The sequence below is a fragment of the Podarcis cretensis genome (assembly GCF_951804945.1).
Source record: "Podarcis cretensis genome assembly, chromosome: 11".
In the NCBI taxonomy this organism is placed as follows: Eukaryota; Metazoa; Chordata; class Lepidosauria; order Squamata; family Lacertidae; genus Podarcis; species Podarcis cretensis.
In genome coordinates this window covers 35016674-35044644 of record NC_137180.1, presented here as the reverse complement: position 1 = coordinate 35044644, position 27971 = coordinate 35016674, and the positions used below count along the sequence as shown (strand labels likewise).

General features: G+C 40.7%; 2 protein-coding genes across 5 annotated transcripts; one reads left to right on the top strand and one right to left on the bottom strand.

Moving 5' to 3' along the window:
* Positions 1–1297: 1297 nt before the first annotated feature.
* On the top strand, positions 1298–8274 carry LOC307226770 (survival motor neuron protein-like). The gene is made up of 9 exons (XM_079995808.1): positions 1298–1424; positions 2505–2576; positions 3154–3279; positions 3869–4066; positions 5065–5202; positions 6367–6438; positions 6706–6816; positions 7224–7285; positions 7698–8274. The coding sequence occupies exons 1-8, from the start codon at positions 1320–1322 to the stop codon at positions 7278–7280; spliced, it is 879 nt and encodes a 292-aa protein (XP_079851934.1). The 5' UTR covers positions 1298–1319; the 3' UTR covers positions 7281–7285; positions 7698–8274.
* A 941-nt stretch (positions 8275–9215) lies between these two features.
* On the bottom strand, positions 9216–26587 carry GTF2H2 (general transcription factor IIH subunit 2). Of its 4 annotated transcripts, none has more exons than XM_079995741.1 (16): positions 26459–26587; positions 25582–25657; positions 25407–25484; positions 24993–25029; positions 22892–22978; positions 22241–22291; positions 20606–20660; positions 19260–19365; positions 17774–17864; positions 17485–17572; positions 16646–16753; positions 15421–15484; positions 14100–14203; positions 13337–13439; positions 11570–11609; positions 9216–10481 (listed from the first exon to the last, which is right to left on the bottom strand). In XM_079995741.1, exons 2-16 carry the CDS (start codon positions 25635–25637, stop codon positions 10362–10364), a joined length of 1188 nt encoding a protein of 395 aa, XP_079851867.1. In that variant the 5' UTR covers positions 25638–25657; positions 26459–26587; the 3' UTR covers positions 9216–10361. The 4 variants fall into 4 exon arrangements, with proteins under 4 accessions (XP_079851867.1, XP_079851868.1, XP_079851869.1 ...); XM_079995742.1 differs by having other exon boundaries at positions 26328–26466; XM_079995743.1 differs by lacking the exon at positions 26459–26587 and adding an exon at positions 26293–26452.
* Between the last annotated feature and the right edge of the window lie 1384 nt (positions 26588–27971).

The following is a 27971-nucleotide window of genomic DNA, read 5'->3' as shown; positions in this document are numbered from 1 at the left end:
TGACTGTTACTAAGTACTGAGGAATAGACAAAGGAAGTTGAGTTAATGGAATAGCTTTGTATCCGTTCTCTCCCTCAGTGCAATGAAACATTGCTATAAATCCATAGAAATGCTGGTTTGCACTAGGTTACCTTCAATTAAGCATTTCTGAAAGGTCCTTAAGGAGACTTGGTTTGTACCTCTACAGGTTACATCTAGCAGGTACGGATTTTAAACACTTTACTGGGAAAGGGCTATGTGCAGAAGCAGGCATTTGTGAAGAAACTGAGAATAGACCACAATAATACAAATGGTACACCAATTAGAAAAGAGGAAGGACGGGGAACTTGTGGCCACCCAGTTCTGTTCATCCCTGACCATATCTTATCCCAGGACTGAGGAATCTGGCTCTCCAACACCTGGAGGGATACAGGTGCCCCCCCCAACTAATATAAAGGAAATCATTTACCACACAAGAATGGGTCATTCCCTCCGAGTGCAAAATTGGGGTAAGCCTTGTAACTCGTATAGCTTGATAGCAACTGTAAGTGGCTGTCTCCGATTTCGTGATCACACAAGTCTATGGATGATTTCTGTTACAGATTTGTTTCATGACCTTATGGGAAACGGCCACTACTATAAATCGTTTTAAAAAGGCATTATACAAATCAGTGGAGATGTGGTTTATCAGCAGCGGTTGACTTTGATGGCTAAATGTTCAGACTGAGGCAATAAACATCGGAATATCAAGTGCCCCATATAAATGCGGGCTGTTGTGTGTATCATCCCATATAAATGCGGGCTTTCCTATGAAGCAGATATAGGGGAACTTTCCCTCTCCGGATGTTGCTAGGCTGCAGTCTCATCAACACTGATCGAACCATCTCAAGGTGATTTACGTATGAACGAATTGAAAACACACAAAAAACAACAACAAAAATACATTTGGAACAATACCTCAAGCCCTAACAAGTGGACAAGTCGTAACCCTGGCGAAGTCAACCACTAACAAGCCTGGGTAGGGTTTGGTCTCCCACACCTTCCCCATCCACGTGGATCGAAAGAAGGGCTGGGTAGCTGGGATGCGAGGGTTGCTTTTTAAACTCTCGGTCTCTCTGCCCAGCGTTGGAAACGAAATCCTGCACCAGACTCTCGTTGCGCAGCAAAAGCGCGCCTGCTACCTGTGGCATTTCCCTTTCCCCGCCTCGCTTTTGTCGCAGGAAGGAGGAGGAGGCGGCCGCCGGGAAGAGCTTGCTTGAGGCTTCCTGGCCTGCAGAGGGCAGTAAGGCAATCTCAAGAGGCCTCTGTCGGTGGAGCGCCTCCCCTCCGATCGCCCACTGATGACGTATAAGCAGGAGGCCCTGTGGAAGAGCCTTCATCCCGGCGCCCTCATGGCTTCTTGCGGCGGCGACGAGGCGGTGCTGTTCAGACGCGGGGCCGGGCAGGTACTGGGGTAGGCCGGGCTTTCCGTGGCCCTTCATAGGGTTTCGCTTTCCCTCCGTGGGGGCCGCTGTCGGCTGAGCGGGCGAGGCGAGGCCGCTCCTCCCGCGTGGGACGCTGCTCAGGAGGGACTCTGAGCTTCGCAGTTCAGCGGAGCGGATTCTGAGGGAAAAGGAGCTGCTTTTTTATTTTTTACTTTGACGAAGGAATAATGACAAATAAATATGACTAAAATTGTACACCCCACCACCGAGACCATTCCATTGTAACCTCCCCAAACCTCTTGCGATGGTTTGACCCCTTTCCGTTTTAACAGTATAAATTCTACAAACACCTTCCATATCTCCTCAAAATCATTTCTCCTGCATGTTCCCCGTCTTAATGTCACGTTAGAAAGTAACTGCTTAAGTGGGGTGGGCAAGAAGGTCGACTCGCTTCCAAAACGGAAGCAAGCAGTGGTATAGTAAGGTGAGTGGATTTAGTGGTCTCATTGGGGATATCTTCTTTAGATGGCACTGTGGACTAGGCTTCAGTCCACTTACCTGGTCCTGTTGGGTTACTTCTGAGTTAGACGTGTACACCAACTGCAAATGCCGCATACCAGCCCTGTTGCATAGGGGGGTGGGGGGCTCCTGTTCATTCTGCTGAGCGGGGCCTTGAATTTCTGCTCCAAAGGCTTGCCCTAGCAACTTCAACAAAAGCATGAGCTATGCACAAAGTACTGGAAAGCTGTCCCAGAATGCAACTAGTTTCACAACTAAGTTCTACGTGCACAAGGGGATGCTTGCATTTGCACATGGCAACCAGTTATTGTAACCAGGGGAAAGCCTCTTATGATGTGGCATGGCAATCGGTCATTCAAAGATGGTTTAAGGAAAGGAAAGGAACCATGTGGCAGCTGCCCATGCCTGAACTACGTAACTTTCTAGATGCCAGCAGTAATATAGTATATAGCATGAGATAATCTTGATATATTGAAAAAGCCGCACCTTTAGATTTGGCTGTAACTCTCAAAGCATCTTTTGGGTTTTTTAAAAAAAGTTTAAAATAAAAAGGAAACCTACAATTCTGTTTTGTCTCTACAGAGTGATGATTCTGATATATGGGATGATACAGCGCTCATAAAAGCATATGATAAAGCCGTTGCGTCCTTCAAGGTAAAACATACTCTAGTGTGACCCACCTGCTATGCAACATGTGAACTGCAAAGATTCAAGCTTGTATGGTGGCCACCCATTCTGATCCTTCACTGTCACCTCAAAGATAGGTGGATTGGAAGAAAGGGACAGAAGAAGATTGTTGCATTTTTCTTCTCTTGTGGTTTTTAACAGCTGAGCTGAAAGCAGATAGTCCATGGAACAGTTCTTAGTGCAGAAATGCAGTGACAGGGAAAACTTCACCTGTTCAGTTTGTCACATATATTTTTAAAGCTAAAGGAGCCTGCCAGGAAAAAGCTGGCTGCTCTAAGAAGGACATTCTGTATATGTACTATTTTATATTTTTAACATTGACTTAGAAGTTAAGTTTTTATGCTTGATATGTTTTGATTAATCAAATTTGGTGCAGTGCATCATTATATCAAATGATCTAGATGAAATATATGAATATTTGAAGTAATAATTATTGTATTAATACTAGTAAAAAAAATTAAATACCAATAGCTGTAACATAGTTTAAGGAGTGAAGGGAATTGGAAACCTGCAAAATAATTATTTTGTATCTTCTTTCCATCAGAATGCTTTGAAGAATGGTGACTGTTCAGAGCCTTTGGATAAAACAGAACAAAACGCTGGGACGAAAAGAAAAAATAATAAAAAGAACAAGAGTAGGAAGAAAAGTAATGCTGGACCACAGAAACAGGTGATTTTGGGGGGGGAAGGGAACCGTGACAGGACATAGTACTAAGAATGTTGTTTTTAAAATCATGGAATTAAGATCCTGTTTCTTCAAACATAAATATATCCTCCCATATACAAAACCTAAAGCTTTAGCCACCTTTTTCTTGTTGCACTTGAATTTTTACAGGGAAATAACCTGGTTTTTGCAATGGCCTGTATTGTGCCTGGTTCAGTTCAGGTATTACAGTCCCTAAAATGGGGAAATACTTTTTATATATGCAATAATAATGTATTATGCTGCTGGAAAGTATTTTTAGGTAGTGCATCTACAGAACTATTTCAAACAGAGGTGATAAAGGATGAAGTTTTAAAACAGATTAATACAAAGTAAAACGTAGCATGATACCCAAAGCTGAGTTTTTAAAGCTAATGTGACTAACATATATTGATGGAGAATGCAGTTTACAATATGTTAATTTTTACATAGGTGTGTTGAACAGGTATGTCACAAATATGACATACATGTATGCAGGAGGGAAATCATACTTGTATAGTAGAGTGAGGAATAAATTCATAACACCACCAACTTAACTTTTTTCCTTTCAATGCAGTGGAGAGTTAATGATGCGTGCAGTGCAGTTTGGTCTGAAGATGGCAACGTGTACCAAGCAACTATTACCTCAATTAACTGGAAGAAAGGGACTTGTGTAGTTGTCTATACTGGATACGGAAATAAGGAAGAGCAAAATCTGTCAGATCTGCTACCAGCAACGGATGCTGAGGGAACAAATGAGAAAAGTACTGCTGAGGTGAGGCCAAGTAGAAAATTTACACTTGACTGAAATGGGAACAATTTGTCATTGCTACACGTCTTTCACAGCTCAGGGAAGTACAGTGTGTGAGGATTAAAGCTAAAGCACATGAAATATAGGATTTTACCTTTTTCTGTGGGAGCTGAATTTAGTCCTGGGCCTCCTGCACATGATTTATTTCAGGGGGGGACAGCCAAGGCACATGAAACCCTCATAGCAAGGCTTTCTGCCAGTTTGCATAGCAATTTCTGATTGGGAGATTAAAATTCTACTGCCTTCTTTTTATAGAGCTTCTCTAAAGAGCACACAGAAAAAAGTTTGCAGTAAACACACAACACAAAGGTTGGAGATGAAACATGCCTGCAATTTCAGAATAAAAGGCAGCATTTCCACCCACACACATTCCGGTGATATCTCCATAGTTGTTGAGCCCAGTTGTATATTGATCTAGTAGTAGCTTTGATCCCATTTACTCAAGCAACTGCTGTATATCCGTAAGACCACATGGCAGGCAGCTCAAATAGTGAGGTAATACAAAAATTCTACTGGCTCCCTTTGCAAAAGATTGAAAGCATTTTGCTGTGTTTTCACCTTTTTGTGCTGCTTGTGGCAGGCTAACTTCTGTTGCAACCAGGGAGTGGATGTGATTGTGCATATTTGAAGCATGTTAAAATGCTTCTAAGTAACACCCAGTATTTATTTATTTTTTAAAATCAAGGCAAAGGAGTAGGACATAAGCAATAATAGTTAAAAGGGCCGGCATGGATGAGAATATGTCAAAACTTAAGTAGAAATAGGGGAAGGATGAAAGTAGCGTTCCAGAAGGACAGGTTCATAAAACCTTTTAACAGTTTGCATTTAAGAGGGTGTCTTTTGGAAGGTCACAAATTCAGAACAGAAGAAAATAATGTTGCTTTTTTTGAGTTTCATTAGTTATAGCTACATATGGCTTGCAAATACTGCTTGCAAATTCCTAATTCCTATTATTTTTTTAGAATGAAAACGAGACTCAGTATTCAACAGATGAAAGTGACATCTCATTCCGGTCACCTGGAAACAAATACAATCGTACCAAATCAGCACAGTGGAATTCTCACTTTCCTCCACCACCACCAGTACCGGGCCTTGGAAGGGTAAGCATAGAAGCAAATCTGAAAGACACCCAATTACCGTATTTTTCACTCTATAACACGCATCTGACCATAACACGCACATAGTTTTTAGAGGAGGAAAAAAAGGGGGGGGGGAATTCTGAATGAAACGGTGGATGTATCATTTTTGTGCTTCATGCTGTGGCCACAGACATGTGATTTGACGGTGAGTTTGGGGTAGCCCAATGCAAAAATCCTGAGAATCCATGTGGATCTGTGCTTTGTAACCACGTTTTTGCACCATTGTGGCCCCAGGCAACAGTGGGTGTGTGATTTTTTGGGTGCAGGCTGTAGCCATGGACATGCTATGTTATCTGATGGTGAATTTGCGGTGACCCAATGCAAAAATCCTGAGGATCCATGTGGATCCGTGCTTTGTCACCACGTTTTAAATGGGGAGGGAAGGAAAAACACAGAAGGGACAAGGAGCACAAGAGGGGTGTGCGGAAAAGCAGCTGGCTAAGAATGCAGGAGAGGGGTTAACGGGAGGGAGGAAAGGAAGGCAAAAGTCCCCCCCCCCAGCCAGCGCCCCCCTCTCTCCCATCTGCATGTTTTTCGGCTGCCTGCGAGTCCCTAGAGCACGGAGAGGAGGAGGTGGTGGGCTGGAGCCTGCGCGCAGTGTGACTAGGAAAGAATTAGAAGGAAGGACTCGATCCTTTCCTTTCCCCTCTGCTTGCCAGGAGGGCAGGGGATTCCCTGCTCTTTGTTGAGTTTGAGCAAACGCAGCAACAGAAACAGAAGCAGGTGGGCAGTAAGACCCTGAGGCAGAATGCAGGAAAGCAGCAGCTTCCGCCTTCCCTCCCTCCGCCCGCCCGCCCGATCTTATTTTTGCCTGATTTTTGCCTCTGAGCTCAGGCGAGTTAGCTCCAGGGACCACACATTCGCTCAATAACACGCACAGACATTTCCCCTTACTTTTTAGGAGAAAAAATCTGTGTGTTATAGAGCGAAAATTACGGTACTATATGGTATTGTTCCAGCTATTTAGAAGAGTAGTATCTTTACCTTTACAAGCAGAATTACAGGTGCCATTCCAGTCATGGATGTTTTTGTGAGATTTGGGGGTTGCTGTATCTTGCATGCTTAATTTTGCAAGCATTGGTATAATGAAGACCTTTTATTGTATTTTAAATTACTCTCGTGTAGACTGGAATGAAATTCAGTGGACCTCCACCCTTTTTATCAGGCTGGCCTCCACCATTTCCATCAGGACCACCGGTGAGTGATGGGTAAAATGCGTGACAGTAAAGGGATGCTCTTGTTACAAAAGAGAAAGTTAATAACCCAGATGCTAAATGGTACCACCTTAGCTGGGGATTTAAATAATGGAATGTTCCTCTACAATTATCATTTCCCTAATTGAATTAAATTTGCATTAAGAATTGTTCTAAATGTTTGTAGTGAACAATTGTTTCTTGTTCAATGTCTTGAGAAGAAAAGGTAGTTAGTTATTCCAGTTCAGAAGTCTTTCATTTATCTTTTTAGTTGATACCACCTCCACCACCTTTCAGTCCAGATTCTCCTGACGACGACGAAGCATTGGGAAGTATGTTAATAGCCTGGTATATGAGTGGCTATCACACTGGTTACTATCTGGTAAGAAACATACATCTTTTTCTGTACTAAAATGCAAGCAACTTGCCTAAGTCACCAATTAAGGTGCTAACACTGCTTAAATAGGTTAATCTTTCAATTTGCGGCTGGTCAGCACCTGACAGATTACATAAAATAAGTATTTCTGTAGCTCATTAAAGAGACATGGAACACTGTGGCTGACAGACTTGCACACATTTAATCGGGGGACAATTCTGCTGTGTATTATCTTCCGATTATAGGGAGTGCCAGCAGGTGCGCCTTCTCTTAACCAAAGACCTACTGAACTGCTATTAAGAACATTTAGAAAATCAGGTTGAGTGTCATATGATCTCCACCCCAGTAATTTAGAGAGCGAAAATATGAACAGGTCCTCTGTAACAACCCATTCTGTCTCTTCTATTGCACAGGGTTTAAAGCAGAGCCGCATGGAAGCTGCCTTGGGGAGACATGCCCACTCTAAGTAGCTGTTGTAAGTACTGCATTTTGTTTTAACTTTAACTTGCAGTGGAGGGCAAGCTGAACTTAGTTTCATTTTGAAGGCACAAGGTCAGTTTTGGGCTGGTGACATTTTTTTTGCTTGTTGGGAGATGGGGAAAACACACCTTATGGTGTTTCATTGGGAGCCCACAGAAAATAGGCTCCTGTAGCTAAATGAGTCCAGGGTTGCTGCAAGGGGGGGGGGTCAAATACTAGAATGTGGCTTGTATGAGTATATTCTCCGTAAAAGAGTGCATGTGTATGAGGGATGGATGGCTATCAACATCAGATTTTTAAGTTTCCTCTATTTCTGATATAAAGATCAGCTTCGATAGAACATGACCTTAGCATTGGCATAACTTCTAAAATGAATTTACTATCCCACATGGTCTTTTTAAATCTAGGTTTTAAAAAAAATTCCCATGAAGGAGGACATCCCAACTCTGTATTGGTCAGCAAAGAAGCTTTCAATGCTACCAGGATTACTGACTGGATAACTCGGAAAGGAATCTGCCAGCAATCTTTTCATCATCATTAGCAAGATTTCTGAATGGATAGCCCTGCTTTTTTTGCAAGGTGCCCATATCTTGTTAATCATTGGGTACCTGTTCTGGACTAAGTGAACTGTTCTTCAAGTGAATCTGATTATTTGGACTTGCTTTGATTTGTAAAGCAATCTTTCAATTTGTAGAATATCTTCATTTCTAACTCTTCAGTGATGCCAAGCTGACTACACATTTATACCTTAAACGAGGTCAGTTTTATGGGATCTAACCATATTTTGCCGAAACTGATGTATGTCCCTTTCTAGCTGTGGATGGCAGTGGTGATAACAGAAACTGTGTAGTCACATGGTTAATTATAAAGCAGTCCAAATCCCAGGACTAGAACAATTCCTAGGTAAATTGAGAGAGGGATTACTTATCAATTACACCATTCAACTGGTTTGTATTAGTGAACAATAAAATTATTTTTTTCCAACTTGTGTTTGTATAATATGTCAGTGGGTGGGTGTTTATATTTAGAAAGCTGCTAAGTAATTTGTAAGTTACCAAACATCTTTTTACATTTTGTTGTGGATAAAGATTACATCTCTGAGGAAACTGAACTTGAATTTTTAGGCAATGATGTCTTCAGGTTGTTCATCACACACCCATCTAGGTTAAACATTTTGTTAGCAGGAAAACATAGCACTAATTTCAAAACTAGAATGTAATAGTATTGCTAAATAAAATACCATGAGAGATTATATTATTTCGGAAATACAACTACCCTTCATCTCCTTAATCCTAGCTTCTGAAAGTCTAGGTTTCATATGGCAGCAACTTCCCTCTCTCTTCTCCCTTGGGTCTTTCAAATTTCAGTGGTACCCTGTGCAAGGCCAAAATTTGCTTCCTTCTGGCTGTTGAACTACAGGTTGTGGCAAGATGCCGTACTGTCTCCAGTGCTATTTAACACCTATGTGAAGCAGCCGGGAGAGGTAATGAGATTTGGAGGGAGGTGTCACCAGTACACTGATGATAACCAACTCGGTTTCTATGTAAACTCAGAATTGGGAATGCTTGAGAAGTTCCTGGACTGGTGTCTAGATGTAGTGGTGGGCTGGATGTGAACTAATAAGCGGAGTCTGAAACCTGGCAAGATGAGGGCTCTGTGGGAGAAAGTCACAAAGTTGCCTGCTCTAAATGAGGTTGCACTTTCCCTGTAGGAGCAGGTTCAGTCTCGTGTGGCCTCTGAGATCCAGCTTTGCTACTGGAGTTGCAGGTTGTTACAAGGAGTATGGCTAAAGCCACAGGCATGTCCACTGCATATGTGAACCCAACATATACCCTGAGAGGAATGGAAACTTGTGTGGAGTCAGAACATGAGTTTATTAAATAAGCATGTATACATGTATGCCTAATAAAGGGCCTGCCACAACATAAAGTAGAAACAATTGGTTTATTATTCAGAAATGAAAGATGAGCAGTACAAGTGCTTTAGAAAACGATGTTACAACTATGCAGGCTGCAAATACAATTTAATATGGTCACCCACCTTAGTTTTGAAGAGTGAAAGAGTCCCTAACTACCCAGAGCTTAGAGAGTGAGAGCAGCAGTTTGCCAGAACCATACTGAAAAGAAAGAAGGGAGTATACACCTAATGGAGTAAGTGGAACACAAAAGTCAGGGATCTGACATATGTGAAAGTTAAGTTCTCCCTTTCAAAACCCCATGGCAGCAAGGCAACAGAGGTCTCTCAGCCATTCCTTTGGTCCATGGTCATGTGCCTGATTTCTTCTTAAAGGATGCATCTAAGAGAAGTTTTTAAAAATTCATTTCATAGTCCTACTGATTTAGATCATAGCACTTCCCTCTACCATCTTTTCATTAGAAGGTGCTTTATAGATTTCTTCTACTGAAGACTGCACCCCATAGTCGCCTTTGACTGGACTTTACCTTTTTCTTTTTCTTTTAACTTTGTGTGGTACAGTTCTATCTCTTGCCTGTAGAAGCTGAAGTGCAATTGAACTTAAAAAGACTCTTCCATCTGTAATCATTATAGTAAAAACAAAACACACAGCACACTAACACTGTTTACTGAAACAGATACTGCCTGACATCACCTTTGCCAACACAGAGAAGCAGCTCTTATCATGAGATGGTCTAGAGTGACCATCGCACCAGGGATTTTGCACCCTAGATTTTAAATCCTAATGACTTACATTAAACTTGCTTCTCCATGACTGTGCTTTGTGGCTTGTAGCCTATTGTGCTGATTATTATTTAAAATGAAAGCAAGGGCCATTAATTTAGGACACATATCCATTTCAAGTTTCAGAGGTACAAACTTGCACACTATTCAGATTATTTCAGAAGAAGAAAAAGTGTCAATAACTAGTTCCACATACAAATAGCTGTACACACATGTATATTCAAACTGGGTGTGAAAATAGTAATATTTACATAAGCATTCAGCAAGGTGCTCTTCCTCATCTTAAGCTCTTTTGCTGAAGACCTTCACTGAACAGTCAAGTTGAATTTTTTACTCACAGAAAAGCATCCAGCATTGTTGATCATTGGGTAGCATCACACACAGGGAGGGGCAGGATGCTTGTGAATGCAACCCGGACAGCAGTGCAGAGTATCATGAGCAAAAAGGTCACATTCTACACAAAACGCACTCTGGCAGACTTTACATATATAGACCTACAAAAAAGAAAGAATTGAAATTTAAAAGGTTACATTACAACAGATACTAGAATTATTTTTTGCAACTATTGCCTCGTGTACTGAACACCTAACATGGATTTATCTGCTATGATCATAATTAATGCATATTATTTTATGTTGCCCTTCTGTTTGTGTTTTTGTTTGTTTTGTTAGCCACTCAGAGCTTTCAGGCACGAAGTAAAACACACTAAAATGTTTTACTTCATTTAATAATATGGACTACATTTTGCAGCACAGCACATCATGGCGGTTGGAATATTCCAATGCGCTGAACTAGTCTTGACAAGGTAGCATCACTGTGAATATTGAAGCCCACCCCCTTTGCCAGCTGATGCTGGGTAGCAGGGATAGGCTTCACCAACAAAATGTTGGGTTCACCAACAAAATCCCTGCTTTATCCCTGCCCAAACACCAGGAACAAACCCTCAAACCCAGTTTTCAGGTGGATTGGTTTGCTGGAGAGAGCCACAGTTGCACAGACAGGTGTGTGATGCACAAAGGAACCCTTTCACCAATCTATGTTGGTGTGGCATCAACTGGACAAAGTTGGGTCAGGTCTGGCCTGCCCAGCTTGCTCACACAGGCCTTGGAAATATATACCAGGTCAGACACCTCAGCTATGATTAGGTGACAGATGAGGGTTGTTTTATTGAGAACTGACCTGGCGTTCATGGGAAGGTTGGTATAGCACAGACTTACATCGCTACCACTCAATAAAAATCTTGGTTGATCAATCATTGATATTTTAACCAATGCACCACTTTGCTTTTAATTTGAATGTTACCATATTAGCAAAACTTCTTTTATATATCAGGAAAGAGCCTTGATGTATCAACTAGCAGAGACACATTTTTATAGCCTGCAAAGAGACCATCCTAAACATTACTAAATATTTCTGATCTCTCTGATGTAAAAGTTATGATCTTTGTTTACATTGTATTAAGTATTAAACATTCAATAACAAATTTTTTTAGGGGGAAGAGAAGGATGTGGACAAAAAGCATTACTTGCATGGAAAGCAAGCAAATATAATGTAATTTACAGGTTGAACACTGAAGACTTACATGCTGATCTGTAATTTCTCCTTGGCATCCTTGGCAATAGCTGTTTAAAAAGAATATTTACGAAGAGATTTTAGAGAGACTAATTAATACATACTTCATGTTAAACCTCTACTTCTCATGCCTTACATTATGGGTGGAGAACATTTTGGGCCTCCTACACCCCAACCACCAACTTTGACAAGTGGGCAGGGACCACCCACCTGTCAATCATCTTACATCATGATGACGTAAGGCAACTGGTAGGTGGACAATCTCACCCACCCGTCCAAGCTGATCCACAACAGTAAGGAGAGGGGTGTGCTTCATCAGCACATTCCCCCCAGGAAATACAGTGGAGAATTAGCACCCAATACACCCCACGATGTCAACTGATGGACACATAGACATGGTTTGGGGCAAATGACCTAGTGAGCCAACATTCACCCAAGGGCCAGAAGTTCCGCACCCTTGCCTTAAGTATATATAACAGAAATAATGCATATTCTTTCTCTATTTATTCCTGCTTCCACTCCACTCCCTTTGTTGTCTCCCCTTTGTTGCCTTACAGAGTATAAACCCTCTGAGGTAGGGACCTGTTTCCTGTGTTTTGTAAAGTGTCATGTGCATGCATAGGGCTTAAATAAACAGTAACAGTGCTGCTACTGTTGTGTTTATAAAGCAACTATTACTTTAATAACAGAATATAGGATCAGAACCAGTTAAATCGAATGCCAGAAATGTGTTGCAGCTGTTACAGGTACCTTGCAATTTATGCAATTTAATTTGCATGCAATCAGCTTTACATGCTTGGCCCCCCAAAATATCATTTTTCTGAAAGTGGGCGGAAAGGGGGCGAGTGGGGATAAAAGACTTTGGCAATGCCACCTGTCACTGAACCCAATGTGTTTTGACCATATGCAATTTTGGCTTTATGCGTTATCCCCAGAACGTAACCCCTGCCTGTCTAAGTGTTACTTTTAATTGGGACTTAACGATGCACAGAGAAATGTCCAATAGTCCAGCCAAAACAGGGATAACCTGTGTCTAGCAAAAAAGATCCCTCACATGTTCCTACTTTCACTTGTGTCAACACAAAAACTGCATGATTATATTAATGATATTGTGGCATAAAATATTGGACCCTGTGAAATGACAGAAGCTATAACTGTAAAGAGCTGAAGTTCTTTATCTGAAAATATTCCAATTAGTAACACAAATTACTGTATGAGAATATTGCCTCTCTGGTCACTCAAGAAAGAAGAACAGAAGTGTCAGTTTACCACCATACAATCACAGTCCCCAATTTGCTCATAATAATGAACACTTATATCCGAAACAAAAACCTGTTTCCAAAATGAATGATTGATGATGAGTTGATTGACACAAAACTGGGGGGGGGGGGGGGAGATGTTGTATCACAATTTGTTCTTATTCCAAGCAAAACATTACCCTGCCATCTTTTTAAAGGAACTAGAACAGTGGTAGGATCAACAGGAAGTAATGGCTATTTAGAAGGAAATAGTAGTCAAGCCCAAAAAGGTGATAATCCTTGCTCTGTTTCAGTAGCCGCAAGCTCCAGAGCCATTCTTGGAAACAGCAGAAATGGGAATTATGAAAAGATATTTCACCCTTTGGTGGGAAAGAAACCCCCTGCAAATGTACCATTGTTACTATGTGTTCACCATGGTGTTGTGGTCTGTAGGCAGAGATAAAGCTATCAACCCATCACATGCTGGAAACATTAACCCCTAGTATTCAGACTGGTTATACCAGACATCTTTTACACACCGTTCTCCTATATACTGTTCCAGTGGGACTTCCTGAAAGGCATCCAAAGGAAATAGGTGATGGTAAGATCGAGCCAGATGGGGTGCAGATACTAGTGTAAGACCTACAAAACATTATCGGCGTATTTATAAAGGGTTTCTGAAAAACAATTCTCAATTATCCTTTTTAAAACGTAGCTTTAACTTATTAACCCTCTTATTAGTATTTCAAACTTCTGCTCCCCTCATAAAACTTGTTTAACATATACAGCCTTACGGATGTAAAAAGTATGCAAATTATGCTCTTCACCATGTAACTGTAAATGACCAAGGTTTAGTTCTGGATGTCACTTCTGAATGCTTGGAAGATATGAACAGAGTAAAGGAGTGCTTTTGGTATGTACAAATGATACTTAATTCATGATCAAGAGACCACAACCAACCCTCTATCTGTGACTAAGGTGAAGGGTTTCTAGATGAAAGGATATGACTTTTACACAGGCCTGATCTGTGGCAACATTTCGTTTAGAAGCTAAATATTGGGGAAACTCACCACCTTTCACCCCAGAAAAGAAATTGAGTACCGGGAATGTCATAATTGCCTCACACACTGAAACTGAATAGCATGCACAATTGTGAAGTGTGTGGCTAAATCACAGTGGATGCAGCAAGAGTCAAGGCTGGTGGCTTACTTTTCTGTTTTCCCAGTTGGGGGTTGGCGCACACACCCACCCACACACACACCCTATTATAATAGACAAAGATAAATACACTTAAATACTCACCACAAACTTTGCACTCCACAGGAAGCTCACAGTATTTGGCTCTACATTGGGGGCAGAAATATCCTCCCAGGGTAAGACCTGGATCATTGCTGTTTTCTAGCTGCCTGTAAAAGAATAACATTTCTGTTAGGATATTTCCATTCCACCTTAAAAGGGAGCAGGATGTTTGTGTCACAGCCTGCGTATTTCCTGTTCACAGGATGTTTCTGTTGTGTCTTTGCTTTCGTTTCTCTCTCTGTGCCTGAGACATTGAGGCAGGCAGTCATGTTTTCTTTGTTCTGACCAACGCTGAATAAAGTTGTAAATAATGCTCTCCTGCGTGCATCTTTCGCTGTGCATTATCTGCTGATAGAGTGTGCACCAGCTCTGGAATGTGGCAAGCTATTTCTGGAGCTCGTGTCGCTAATTGAATGATACTGCGTGTCTACGGGAGATCGATGGATCGTCCGGAATCGACGTGGGGTCTTGATGGCTGATGTCTCCCTGGCAGTATCCCAACAACTTCCCCCACCCTGACAATGTTGCACAGAAACGTTTTGAACAAATTGAAAAGGATTGTAACGGTGAGAAATGGCATTAGGCCTCAAAGTTTATGGTTTAAGTTCTTGGAGAAGCCAGTATGGCTAAAGAAATCGCAACGCTTTGTCAAGCACTTGAAGAAGAGTTGCATTTTCCAGCAGGGGTGCTTCATCACTAGAATCAGTGCTGTTTACTGAGAGGGGGAGGGGAGAGGCCAGCATGGTTCAAGGCATGGGAAGAGCCAATCCGCTGCTCCCACTGGTGCATTTGTACCACACCATCCTCACTGCTGCCTTTCCCCTCCCCTCCCAGTAAGTCACTTGAGTCCATTATAATATCACAGAAGAAAAGGTGGCTGTTCTGCAATGGAAAGACATTGAGATCTCCTTCTATGGCAAAAGAACTCTGCATTTGTTGTGCCATAAATCCATCTGGGAAGACCCATACAGACAACGTGTCCTTAAGAGTTCCCTTTCATACAGAAGGTCGGTTCAACTGAAATTCTAACAATAATAAAATTTACAATGAGCAAAACCTAGTTTTAGTTAAACAAAACTGAAGACCAAAATCTAGACATATGGAGAAGAACAGCTACACAGCGAAACCTGCCTTGGATGTTTCCACCAAATTATTTCTGAATGCTGAAAGAGACTATGAGCTGCTATTAAAATGATGTTTTCCCTTACACTACTGGAGCTATTGAAGAAGCAATTTCAGATAAAATGCTGGCTGCTCAATGTACTCATTCAGACTTTTAAACCGCAGTCCATGCCGTGTCTAAATAAAGCAACCCATTACTTACGCCATGCTAAAAGATGGCTTTGCGTCCTGATCAGTCAAAGATGCAATGGTGTGCTGAGGAAAGCCTAGCGGAAAAGAACAGTCATAGTTTTGAGTCACTTTATATGTATTGTGGTCCTCATTTAAGAGGAGAATCTTAGTGTGCATTGATTTACATCCCAATATAAGCCACTTTACCGTACTGACACACAAATCTCTGTGTGGTCGGCCTGGACCATGCCATCACTAGGTAGACAGGGCAAAATGTATGTTACAGATAACTGAAAATGGTAATAACCTGTAGTTAATAAACAATAATTGTCTAAAGCAGTGGTTCTCAAAGAGTGTGGCATTGCGCACTGGTGTGGCAGGAGAGGATGGCTATTGTGAGGGAAAGATTCAAGGATAATAAAAAAAAATTTAAACCTTTCAGTGCGGTATGGATATACAACTGGAAACAGTATCCACACCTCTCTTCAGGAGTATTGGCTATTCTTCTACAGTTCTCTACAACATATTTCTACAGTTCTCTACAACATATTACAAGGATTTCCAACTCTGACAAATATGAAAGATCAGAAAATGGAAAGGCTTCTTTGTTTTTGATGAGACGAGAGTTTGTCTCAAATTAGACCTAATACAGTTGTACCTTGGTTTTCGAACAGCTTAGTTCTCGAACGTTTTGGCTCCCAAACGCCACAAACCAGGAAGTGAGTGTTCCAGTTTGGGAATGTTCTTTGGAACCCGAACAGCCGACACAACTTCCGATTGGCTGCAGGATCTTTCTGCAGCCAATCGGAAGCCGCACCTTGGTTTCCGAACGTTTTGGAAGTTGAATGGACTTCCAGAACGGATTCCGTTCGACTTCCGAGGTACCACTGTATTATAAGGTAGTTGTGCTCTATGTTATAAATCAAGCACTGATAGGAGTTACTTCTTTTTGTTTTCCAATGCATTTCTTATCAATAAAAAATGCAGTGTGGCACAAGCAAATTTTTGTTCTGACAGTGCAGCCCAAAGTTTGAGAACCACAGGTCTAAAATATCTGCAAAATACAAGTGAAATATTACCTAGTATGGCAGGAAATAAACTATGCCAATTACTTGCAACCACAATATAACAGTGAAATCGCCAGCTCAGGATAGGTGGTCTTTAGCATTATCCTAATTGCTTGCCTCTGGATTTAGAGTAAACTATTCTGTGTGTTCAATACCAGTATACCAAAATATTAAAGGACGATTTCTTACCCATTCGAATAAGCGAACTTTCAGAACTTGAACTAGCTGGTGGTGGACTGACGTGGTGCATCAGAAGTTCCCTATAATGGCTTTCATCTAAAATGACATGATAGGTCCCTGTCACAAAAGGAAACAAAATAAAAATTTAATTAACTGAGAGCAGGCATCTCAACAGTTGCTCATCTGGTTGCCAGTGGTGAGTAAGAATTGTCAACAAGTGACGAAGGAAAGAAGCCCTGCAAAACCAATTAGTTCTCTTCCCCCCCTTTTAGGCCAAACCTGACACAGGTATATGTGGGCAGATGGGCAAGTAAAAATACATGTCATCTACTACCTTGTGGATCTAATTGTGAGGCTTTTTGAGAGTATGTCAGAGGAAAGGCTGCAATGGTTTAACAGCAAATGAAAAGTTTTGCACTAATTCCATCACAGCGCAAAGAGATAAAAAGGTTTTGAAGTGAAAAGTCATTTAGATAAGCCTAGATAACGCTGACTGACTTTGCAAAGATTAACTATTTATGAATTTTTAGCATCAGCTTTTAGTGATTTGTCATCAAAATATGTTAGATATGAGCAGTTTTTATTTTATTTATTCCAGACAGCTCTTTGGGGCAAATGCCAGTCAAAAGCAGCTAACAATCAAAACCAAAGAAAGATTTAAAAAACCTGATAGATATTTTTAAAAGCTAAAAACTACAGTTCAAAACTACAGTCAGACCATCATCCAAATTATAAACATCACAGCTAGAAGGCCAACTGAAAATGCAGGCCTTCAGGGCTTTTTCAATTTAGTTCATGGTTCTCTCATTCACTCACACACACACACACACACTCAAATATATACATACCACCAGTTTCCCGGGCAAGTACAGTGCAAACTCGAACTTCAGCAGAAAGACCAATAATAGACACTCTGATCTTAACTGCCTTTAAACTCTTCGAAATAAAAAAAGAGAAAACACATGCAATAAGAGATCTAAAAAAAAACCCTATAAAATGCACAAAGCTTTCAGGATTCTGTGCCAAATATTTGTTTCAAGCATGTTAAGTATCTCTGCATATTCCCAAATGTCAAGAAAGTCCAGCATTCATTCTGGATTGTTTTAACAGAAGAAGAAAAAAGAAAAACTTGTATACCTTAATTAGATCATAAATATTGGAAGGATCACATGTTGTCAGACTGCTGAATATTACTAAGACTTCTCTGCTTGTATGCCCTGGCATATGCCTAGAGAGAATAAAACACTCTTTTATGTTTGTGACAAACAAAAACAAGTGCCAAAACAATCAAGCGCAAGACAGAGACCCATTTCTATATAAATTACGTGAGAAAATTATTTTACACTCTGACAGCAATGAGACTTGTTATGAATTGGTGCAGAGAAGATGTTGCATATACACACAGCGTAAGTAGGTGCATTTATGCTCACTAAGTAGTTTGATGGTTCAGCCAAGGCTGTTGAAAGCAAAGTAAGAAATAGGGGAGGGGAATCAGTGTTGGACATATGGGCTTTAAACATTTACCACTGTAACTTAGCACGTACTAATCTCCAGGATAATTCTGCAGTTTGCTTTGAGTTGCTGCAGCACCTTCAAATGTCCAAGAGCCAGAGTGGGCAATCTCTGGCTAGGTCTTTGAATCTGGACCACAGCCTGCCCTCTTCAGTGCCATTCACCATGTAATTACTAATTAGCCCTTGGTCTTAGGAAAGGGGTCCCACTTGGACAAATGGAACCATCCTTTTCCCTGTGACTACTTACTGCACGGGGAGGAAGCTAACATTCCCCTCACCCTATGCACAACCCCCCCCCCAAAAAAAAATCTAAGCCTAAGTGCCACACTGAGGAGGGACAGTGAAGGGAGGAAAAGAGAAGAGAGAAAAGGTGGAGAGATAACGTAAGTGACTGTTTAAATGGCTGTGTGAGAATTGGGTTTGTATGGATGTGTGTGAATGGGGAGATAATTTAAATGGATGGGTACATGTGAATGGGGGCAGTGTATGCAGTTTTGTTCCCAATATGCAGTCCCTGGAAGTTTACCCAGGACTCTTGCAAAAAGATTCCCCAAACTTGACAAAGAGGAACAATCTAGTTCTTGAACAAAATATTCTATTACTGGATAAAAGAACTTCAAACAGGAAATTCTAGTATGAAACTACTTATCAAGAAATTTGATTCTATCACCTGTGGCCTGAATACAGAACAGGTTCTTATCCCAATATAGGTCTTAATTAGCTAACCAATGCTACGATGTTTACGGTATCATCAACACTGCTCTGGGAATGGTCACTGTAATTATTTTACATACATTTAAACTTTAACACAATTGTCAGACTGTTTTATTGCATTTTATTTCCTTCTAACCTAGTTTACACTCTGCCTCTCCCCAAACCATGAGTAAAAACATTCCATATGTCTGATGAAGTGCATGAAAGTTTATACCATAATAAATATACTAATCTTTAAGGGGCCACAAAACTTGGCTGTTTTTGCTGAAGCAGATTAATGAATGCTGAAAAGGGATACTTGATTAATAAATCACTCTCCCTATGATTATAGTCAGATTGATCTCCATGGTTGCTAAACAAAAAAAAGCACACTACAGTAGACTATATATACTTACTTTAATGTTTGTGCAGCCAAATTTAAGGCATTATATAAAGATGGCTCTCCTAGACAAGACATATCTACAGCTTTTTTCAAAGCAGCTGTGTGTTTTCTTGGATTCCCTATGAGGAAAATCACTCATTATCAAACATCAGGAAATAGCTGAATTAAAAAACAAAAAAACAACTATTCTGACATAAAACACTGCTTTTATTAGCAGGAAGGAAGGAAAACACAAAGGAAGTAAACTGACACACATTCATGCAATATCAACCCATTGTCTGGCATTATAGCTGAACCAAGACTACAGGTATACCAACAATGCTCATCAAGTCTCCAGGCACCCCAAGACCACCTTTCATTATCACATGAAAGCTCAAAACAAGTATTTTTCATGCACTCCTTCTCCTTTGCCCCAAGAGGGTCCTCTAACCATCCAATCAACTAGTTTCCCTCATTCAAGCCCTGCTTCATCTTTGTTCAGTGTCCATTACGCCTAAGAAATGGGGCCTGCAACAAAATGCTGCAATCTAGAGCAGCCTTTGTCAACCTTGGGAACCCAGATGTTGTTGGACTACAACTTCCATCATCCCTGACCACTAGTCCTGCTAGCTAGGGATGATGGGATTTGTAGTCCAACAAAATTGAGGGACCCAAGGCTGATAAAGTCTGGTCTAGAGTGATAAGAGTGATCCTGTTCACAGCTCCAGCCAGCCAGCCAGTCAACCATCCACTTCTCCAGAAAACCATTTCATTTCCTCCACCCCATTTTCTTTTCCAACTGATTGTCAACATTCTGGGACTGAGAATGCTTAATCTTCATTGCACTGGTTTCTTTGGGGGGGGTGTACATATACACAACTAAAACGCTGGTTCAATGCTTTATTTAAAATTTTAGAAATTAAAAGCTTGCTTTGGGGACATGTGACAGCCAATCAGCACTGGGCACATCTGGCTGCTGAATCAAATTTGCAAAACCAAACCTGTCGCCGTCCCCACCACATACATACACTTAAGGTCAATACCATCCTGGAGAAAACTTAATTTAAACATCACACAGTGAATGAATTTACAGAGTTGCCCTCAAGTAAAATTTCATTTGTACATAGTCTAAGGTAGAAACATTATAGGGAACATTCTCTTTAAACTTGCTACTTCCCTCCAGCAACTATCCTTAAATTTCCAATGTATTTTTAAAGTTCACACTGGGTCAAAGTCAGATGTCTGTATCATGTTTAATAGAAAGAATGGCCGAACGAGGTAGAAATATAGAAAATATTATCCTTTTTGCTTTTTTAAAAAAAATGACAGGGCCATAATAACGAATCTCTTCTTAGTATGAAATAAATAATTTGTTCATACCTGAAAGCTCAGTAAGTTTTTCAGCTCTTTTGCCCTTAGTCACAATAATGCCAACCTGCCAGAAAGATGTCTGCTATTAACAGAGTCACAGAGTAATGAAGTCTCCTTGAGCCCAACCATGTTTTCCAACGTACAGAGGTGGCAGCAGAGAGCCAAGAATCATTTGCAGAGCTTATAGTAACAAGAGTTACTTGAGATGCAAAGAGGAACAAGTGCCACCTTGCACTCCTGCAGCTTCCCATCAAAACATGTAATGAGCAACGCTGCAGGGAATTCGACATGGCAGAGCTGGATAGTTTCATTTCCACCTGCCTTTGAATTATGGAAGCCATTGCTACTTCCACTTACCCCATGAGATCAACAGCTGGGGATAAGTTTGACCAAGAGCTATAAATATGAAATCTGTGGGCGGAAATGTTTATGCAGTTTCTGGTAATCTATATAATTCCTTCTACTATATTTACAGCAGCTTTTATTCCATAATCGTGATGAAGAAACAGAGTTTGACACTGCAAATTTCAGAATCTTGAGAGTCTCTGCTTTAATATTATTATTATTAGCCACTTCCTAATTAGTTTCTGGGACGCGAGTGGCGCTGTGGGTTAAACCACAGAGCCTAGGACTTGCCGATCAGAAGGTCGGCAGTTTGAATCCCCACGACGGGGTGAGCTCCCGTTGCTCGGTCCCTGCTCCTGCCAACCTAACAGTTTGAAAGCACCTCAAAGTGCAAGTAGATAAATAGGTACCGCTCCAGCGGGAAGGTAAACGGCATTTCCGTGCACTGCTCTGTTTCGCCAGAAGCGGCTTAGTCATGCTGGCCACATGACCCAGAAGCTGTATGCCGGCTCCCTCGGCCAATAAAGCCAGATGAGTGCTGCACCCAAGAGTCGGTCACAACTGGACCTAATAGTCAGGGGTCCCTTTACCTTTTTAATTAGTTTCTAGCTAGCCTAGGTGGATACAAAGAAAGGCTTGATGGGAGGTGATGCCTGATGAAATCAAAAGCCTAGGGAGGGGAAGGGCAAAAGGAGGGGTGGTCAGAGGCTTCATTGCACTGTGTCATTTCTTCCTCTTGCCCATACATAACAGAAGCAAAATGTATTGTGCAAAATCATCAAATGCATGGTCATTTATATATGCTGCAGGACCAAACCCTATTCAGGCATTATAAATCACCTTAGTATTAATCACATGGATTAGAGGGCAAAGTCCACCTACTGGCCTGACTGCCAAGTCCCCTGCTGGTGTCCAGCCCCCTACTGACTATGCATTGGAAGACAGCCCTGTGATTTGGAAGCATGATCGCATAGAACTCCAAATCATGGTGGCAGCCTGTGTGCATATAGCAGGCTCCCTTCTTCAGACATTCTCCAATGCACAGGCAGGGATGAAGATATTAACTCCCTCATTTAGAATGCCAAAATGCTTTGGGCTTTATTGACAGAAAATTGAATTATCCCAGTACAACATGTTTATTATTTAATTTTAACATAAATCATGGCTTTTATTTTGTCTTTAGAATGTTTTAAACACACCAATATGCTAATAGTCACACTTAAGATTGCTTTTAGCTAAACATTCGAAGAAGTGATTATTTCTAATCTGCAGCAACCATCTCCAGCACAGTGTACATACCTGACTAATTGGATTTTGGTCAAAATATTCTTCAACAAAATATTCCAGTAACTACAAAAAGAAAAATATCATTAGAGCCATTAATTCTCAAGTGTTACTTTACATTGCACAACTTTATGAACATCACAAAAGTCATTTTATACCTAGTCATCAAAAAAGATAAAAGCTTCTTATTTTCTAAAAAGTATGCATAAGGACAACTAACAAAAAACAAAGTTGTGGTTACCAATGTTATTTCAAGAGTGATGTTAAGGTCCATCTAAACCTTATTTTTAGGACAGTTATTGACTTTCAGGAGGAATTTGAAAACATTCCTGTTTGATGGCTGAAAGACACTGTTCCTGGAAACCCTGAGATCACCAGATGAGAAAGGGAAACAAATGAAGGATAATTTATCACATTTGTTTCCTTCCCTCCACCTTTCCTTCAAGAGGTTCTAGGTGATGTTTGCTGTATCTAACCACACCCAATTCATCCTCCAAACCACTCTGCAAGGTACATTATGCTTAGAAACGGGACTTGGTCCATGGCTATCCAGTGAGTTTCAGAGCTGAGCAAGAACTTGAATCTGAGTTGTCGCAATCTGACATTTTATCTATTTTCAGTGATTTCAATGATCTTAGAGAAATGCAAGTTATCAAGAATAAATACCTTTAGGGTACAAGTTAGCCTGGTAGGTTTTAAATCTTGGTCTTCCATTGTTCTTGATCCATCAACCACTACATACAGGTGACGCATCTACATATGGGTAAGATATTTTTAGGGAATTAAAATATATTTTAATATAATATTCATAAAATAGAGTATCAGGCCAATATGATTCACAAATTATTCTAAATGCACACACAGGTGTTCAGGAATTGTGGGCTGTTGGCCCCTTCTTTTGGAGTTACAGAAATATATCTGAAAACTGAAAATCTATGCATACTTGCTTTTGAGTGGTCCGTATTTGCTTTTGAGTAGTATGATATATATAGTATATCATACTATATACTTCTACCTTATCCCCTGAAACACATATTTTCCACCAATCCTGCCCTGACACTCTCTTAGACATCCATGGGTTGTTGGTGGTTTTTTTTTAATGATTCAGTTGAGATACATTACACCCAACATCCAGATTGGTCAACCACCAAAGCAGAGGACTAATGATAATGATAAAAGATACAGAGGGTTATATCCAACAAAGTTGACCGGTGCAGGAATCTCCTCCCTCACCCCTACAAATAGGTTCTGGGATTCCCCCAACCCTATGAAGCAGATTGGGGGGGGGGGTATGGGGAGAGAAGAGGTACCGGCAGTCCCATTCAAGGCCTTGTGCTAACAGCACAACATCACTGGATGCAACCCAGAGACATTTTCATCTGTTGATGTGCCTCTAAGCACATTAAACTGGTATAATTTTAAACCGTTGCTTCATGACCCATGCTTTTAAGATTCTTGTTAGCCATCCTCGGTCTGGTTAAGAGGAAGAGGGGGGCAGGAAAAAAAAGTTTAAATCCAATCAATTGTATGTACGGTAATCAAAATACATTTTTATTTTTTTATTAATAGTCCAATAACATCACAAATAAATGCAATGTAAAATTTGCACACAGCCTAAAATAATAATCAAGTAGAACTTTTCTCACATCTTTATCCTAACTGAAGAATCCAGCATTTTACTATAACATCCCAAAACCAACTCTAAAAGCTGGTAAGCTGCAGTCAGAATCCCAGAGTCTTTATTGAAAGCACTTAAGCAAAGCTAAGACTTGTTTAAACTTTATTTGCTTTTAACAGAATCCAACTTCCCTCAACCAAAAAACAATCAGAGCTACCTTTTGTTTAGGCTGACTTCAGATTATCTCTGTGAACTTGGATGGCTAGAATTTCTGCTATGCAATTTGAAGTTTATTGACCTGCTTGCTTGAAGCTCAAAGGTCATATGAACATGCCTAAATAGTTCTAGTTACAGGTAGGTAGCCGTGTTGGTCTACCATAGTCGAAACAAAATAAAAAAATTCCTTCCAGTAGCACCTTAGAGACCAACTAAGTTTGTTATTGGTATGAGCTTTTGTGTGCATGCAGGTATTCTTCAGGTATCTGAAGAAGTGTGCATGCACATGAAAGCTCATACCAATAACAAACTTAGAGACCAAGGTGCTACTGGAAGAAATTTTTTTATGCCTGGCTAGATTATTGTTAAATGTCACTGCAATTTTACAAGGTGTGTATGGTGTAGGGAAAGTTTTTCTCCCTCTCTCACAATACTAGAAGCCAGAGTTATCCAATGAATCTGAGTAGTGGGAGATTCAGAATGGACTAAAGGAAGTACTTCTTCACACAGCACATCCTCAGACTATGCAATTTGTTACCACAAGATGTAGTGATGGCCACCAACTTGGGCAGCTTCATGGAGGACAAAGTCTCTCAATGGCTATTAGCCACAATGGCTATATACGACCTCCAGGATCAGTTGCTAGGGCACATAAGCAAGAGTGCTCGTATCCCTCATGTGGGATTCCTATACACCTCGGATGAACTACTGTGACATCAGAATGCTTTACAAGATGGACCTTTGATTTGATCCAGCAGGTCTCTTCTTGTTCTTATTACTGAATGACAGTTCAGCTGCCTGCCCAAAGCAAACTGCAATCTAAGGAAAAACAAGTGGTTGACTATGCTCTTATTAAGCATATGAACTAGCCCTATTTCATATACAACTTCACAGCAAAATAAGTTTAGAGCCAAGTAGAAAAAGAGAACTTACCATCCCAAGTCGAACTTGTCCATGATGCTCAAAGATTCTGCAAAGTGTAAAAAAAAAGTTAATTGATAATTGTTATAGCATTCATATATAATAGCATCAATATATACAATCTATTCTCACTTGTGAAAAACAGATTATATTCAATGAATCATATTTACTTTTTTAAAAAAAACTGGAAATCTAAGAGCATATTTGATACAAAAGTTTTTAATTATGCTGTGAAGATGGATGTCAGAGCCACATTGTAATCTGATTGACTATAACATTATACAACCTACGGTAAGTAGAATGAAGTTAGATTTGAATTTAAACTGGAAACTTTTCACGCTTCTCCTTGTAAGACTGCAGCAAAATGCAATTTATTCTGAAGTGTCATTCATAGTGCATCCCTACATTGCGCAGATTAGTAATTACCTTTTTCTTTTGGCCTTAAAAAGAATATCCTCTATGCTGGCTTTCAATGATCCAGATTCATCTTCTTTAAGAACTTCCCTAGAAGCAACAAAAATAAAGTATAATATACTGTATATAGATAACAGAAGACTACAGTTCTTAAACAATGGAGGGGGGGAGAAATATAAAAGCTTACCAAGTTCTTTCATAACCCCCTTCCCACCGTTTGGTTCTCTCTGGTTCATCATCCATTTCTCTTCCAAGTTAAGAAACTAATAAGGAAAATTATGATACTGTAATTTAAAACTGTATTTTGAGATATTATAATAGAATTTATGCCACAATAAATAATTAAATAACACACATATGTACAAATGGCTACATCTTGTCAGGTTCAAGGTTCCTGAATAGTACATAAATCAGAGCAATCAGATGTAATTCTCAGCAGAAGCCCTTATGAAACCCCATCAGCTTTTGTGGTCTTCAAGACTCACAGAGTCCACAAAGCTCCATCCAGTACTAAAAACTAGGAAAAGGAGAGGTATTTGATGGGAAATGATTTATAACATCCTGATTCTGCTGCATCAGCACACATTACTACTCTGATTGATCCGGAGCTGGGGTCCCAGCCTGGGCAAATTTCTGGCTGCAAGGAAATCAATTAGATTTATTTTTTTATGCTCGCTTCAAGCCCCCCCCCCCTTCAGCTTAGGAAGTTTTGCTGATTTTAACGAGCCTTTTCTTGCAATTAAGAGTACAGAACATACAGTCAGCACGTTTCAACCCTTACCCAAATGACTTTTTAAAAAAGAAAAGAACAAAACCAACAACATGAAAATAGCTAGGATAAAATGACACTTCCACTACCGAAAACTAAGATAGCTGCCACATATTACAACTTTAGCACCTCTAAACTCTCAAGAGCCAGACATGTAAAACTACCCTCCTCTGCTAGTGGACAAGAACAAGGTTGGGCTTGGGACAAAAGCGTCTTGTTCCCACAAAGTCTCCTAGCTCAGGAATAGGCTAACAGCTCTCAGGGAGGTCTGGGGGGGGCTGTTCTTGCCACCTGCCTTTATCTTTCAGGAGACAGAAAGAACCGAAGAGGAGGAACCAAAAGAAGCGCGCGCCCAAGAACCTAGTCGCATGCACTTCGGAGCCTCTCTAGGAAAACCATCTCTCTGACTAAAGGTTCACACTTTAAACATTCCGGTGGCAGCGCAAATATTAAGAAGAAGAGTTCCGCCGTGCAAAAAGCTTGTTGCAGAGAAAGATTAGAAGAAGTAAAGAGCAGGGTGACTGACATAGATGTAGGGGGGAAAAGTATGTTTCTGCTGCTATGGGTGACGCAGCCTCAGCTTCTGGCAGCAATTAAAACCCACATTTTGCGTCGCAGCAAAAACAACAAAGCCCTGTGGGGCTGAAAAAGGAGTCTTGGTGTTCAAAAGCTTATGTCATAAGGAAGTTTCTCAGTTTCTTCTTTCACGTCCCTGCCCCCAATGTGGGGACTCTCGGACTCTAAATGGGCAGGACTATTTTTAAACGTTTAGAAACTCTTTAAAATAATGAACGGTTCAGGTGAAATAAGACTCCTCTCTTTGCTGCCCTTTTGTCTTGGAAGGGGCGTGGGAATAAACTGGTGCAGCTGCTATGGACAGCTATTACTTCCTCCAGTCCAGAGAGACGCAGAGATGCTTCTCTTTTGCTAACGTTGCGGTTTAAACCTACCTGTAGTGTCTACAGTGTTGCAGACCATGCCTTGTGACCTGGATAGCCTTCCTCGTCATCCAGTAGGTACTGTATTTTAGAGGCTAAAATTTAGAGGCTCGTAACTTTGGGGCGCATCTCAGGGTGGGAAAGTTCTCCTTCTAATCACACAGACTTTTGTCCCCCTTTATTCCAGGGCTTAGCTTCAGCATACCCTCCAACATTTCTCCGATGAAAATAGGAAGGTCCCATTCCATAATGATAATTATACTACTGTATTTATACCCGACACATCGAACTGGGTTTCCACAGCCACTGTGGGCAGCTTCCAACATATGTATAAAAACATAATAAAACATTAAACTTAAAAAAAAACACACAAAAAAACCTTCCCTATACAGGATTGCCTTCAGACGGCTCATGAGTCGGATAACCATACTCTCCAACATTTCTCCAATGAAATAGGAACATCCTAAGGAAAAGTGGAACATTCCAGGATCAAATCAGAAACCTGGACGGCTTCTCTAAATCAAGGACATCCCTGGAAAATAGGGATACTTGGAGGGTCTGCTTTAGCAGAGCATGTAGAAATCACAGGTTCAACTCAGCATCTCCAGGTAGAGCTGCCTGAAAACCTGTGGAGCTGCTCCCAGTCAGACTAAGCTGAGCTTAATGGACCATTGATCTGATTCATTATAAAGCAGCTGCCAATGTTCCACTGGCCAGCTGGTTCAGAACTATGCATTGCTTAAAGCAGGTGTGGGGAACCTTTGAGCCAGTTTCTCTTTAAGTCAAGAGGGGGCCCTTTGGACCACTGGATGTTGCTGAACCACAACTGCCATCATCCATTGACATTGGCAGTGCTTGCTAGAGCTGAAG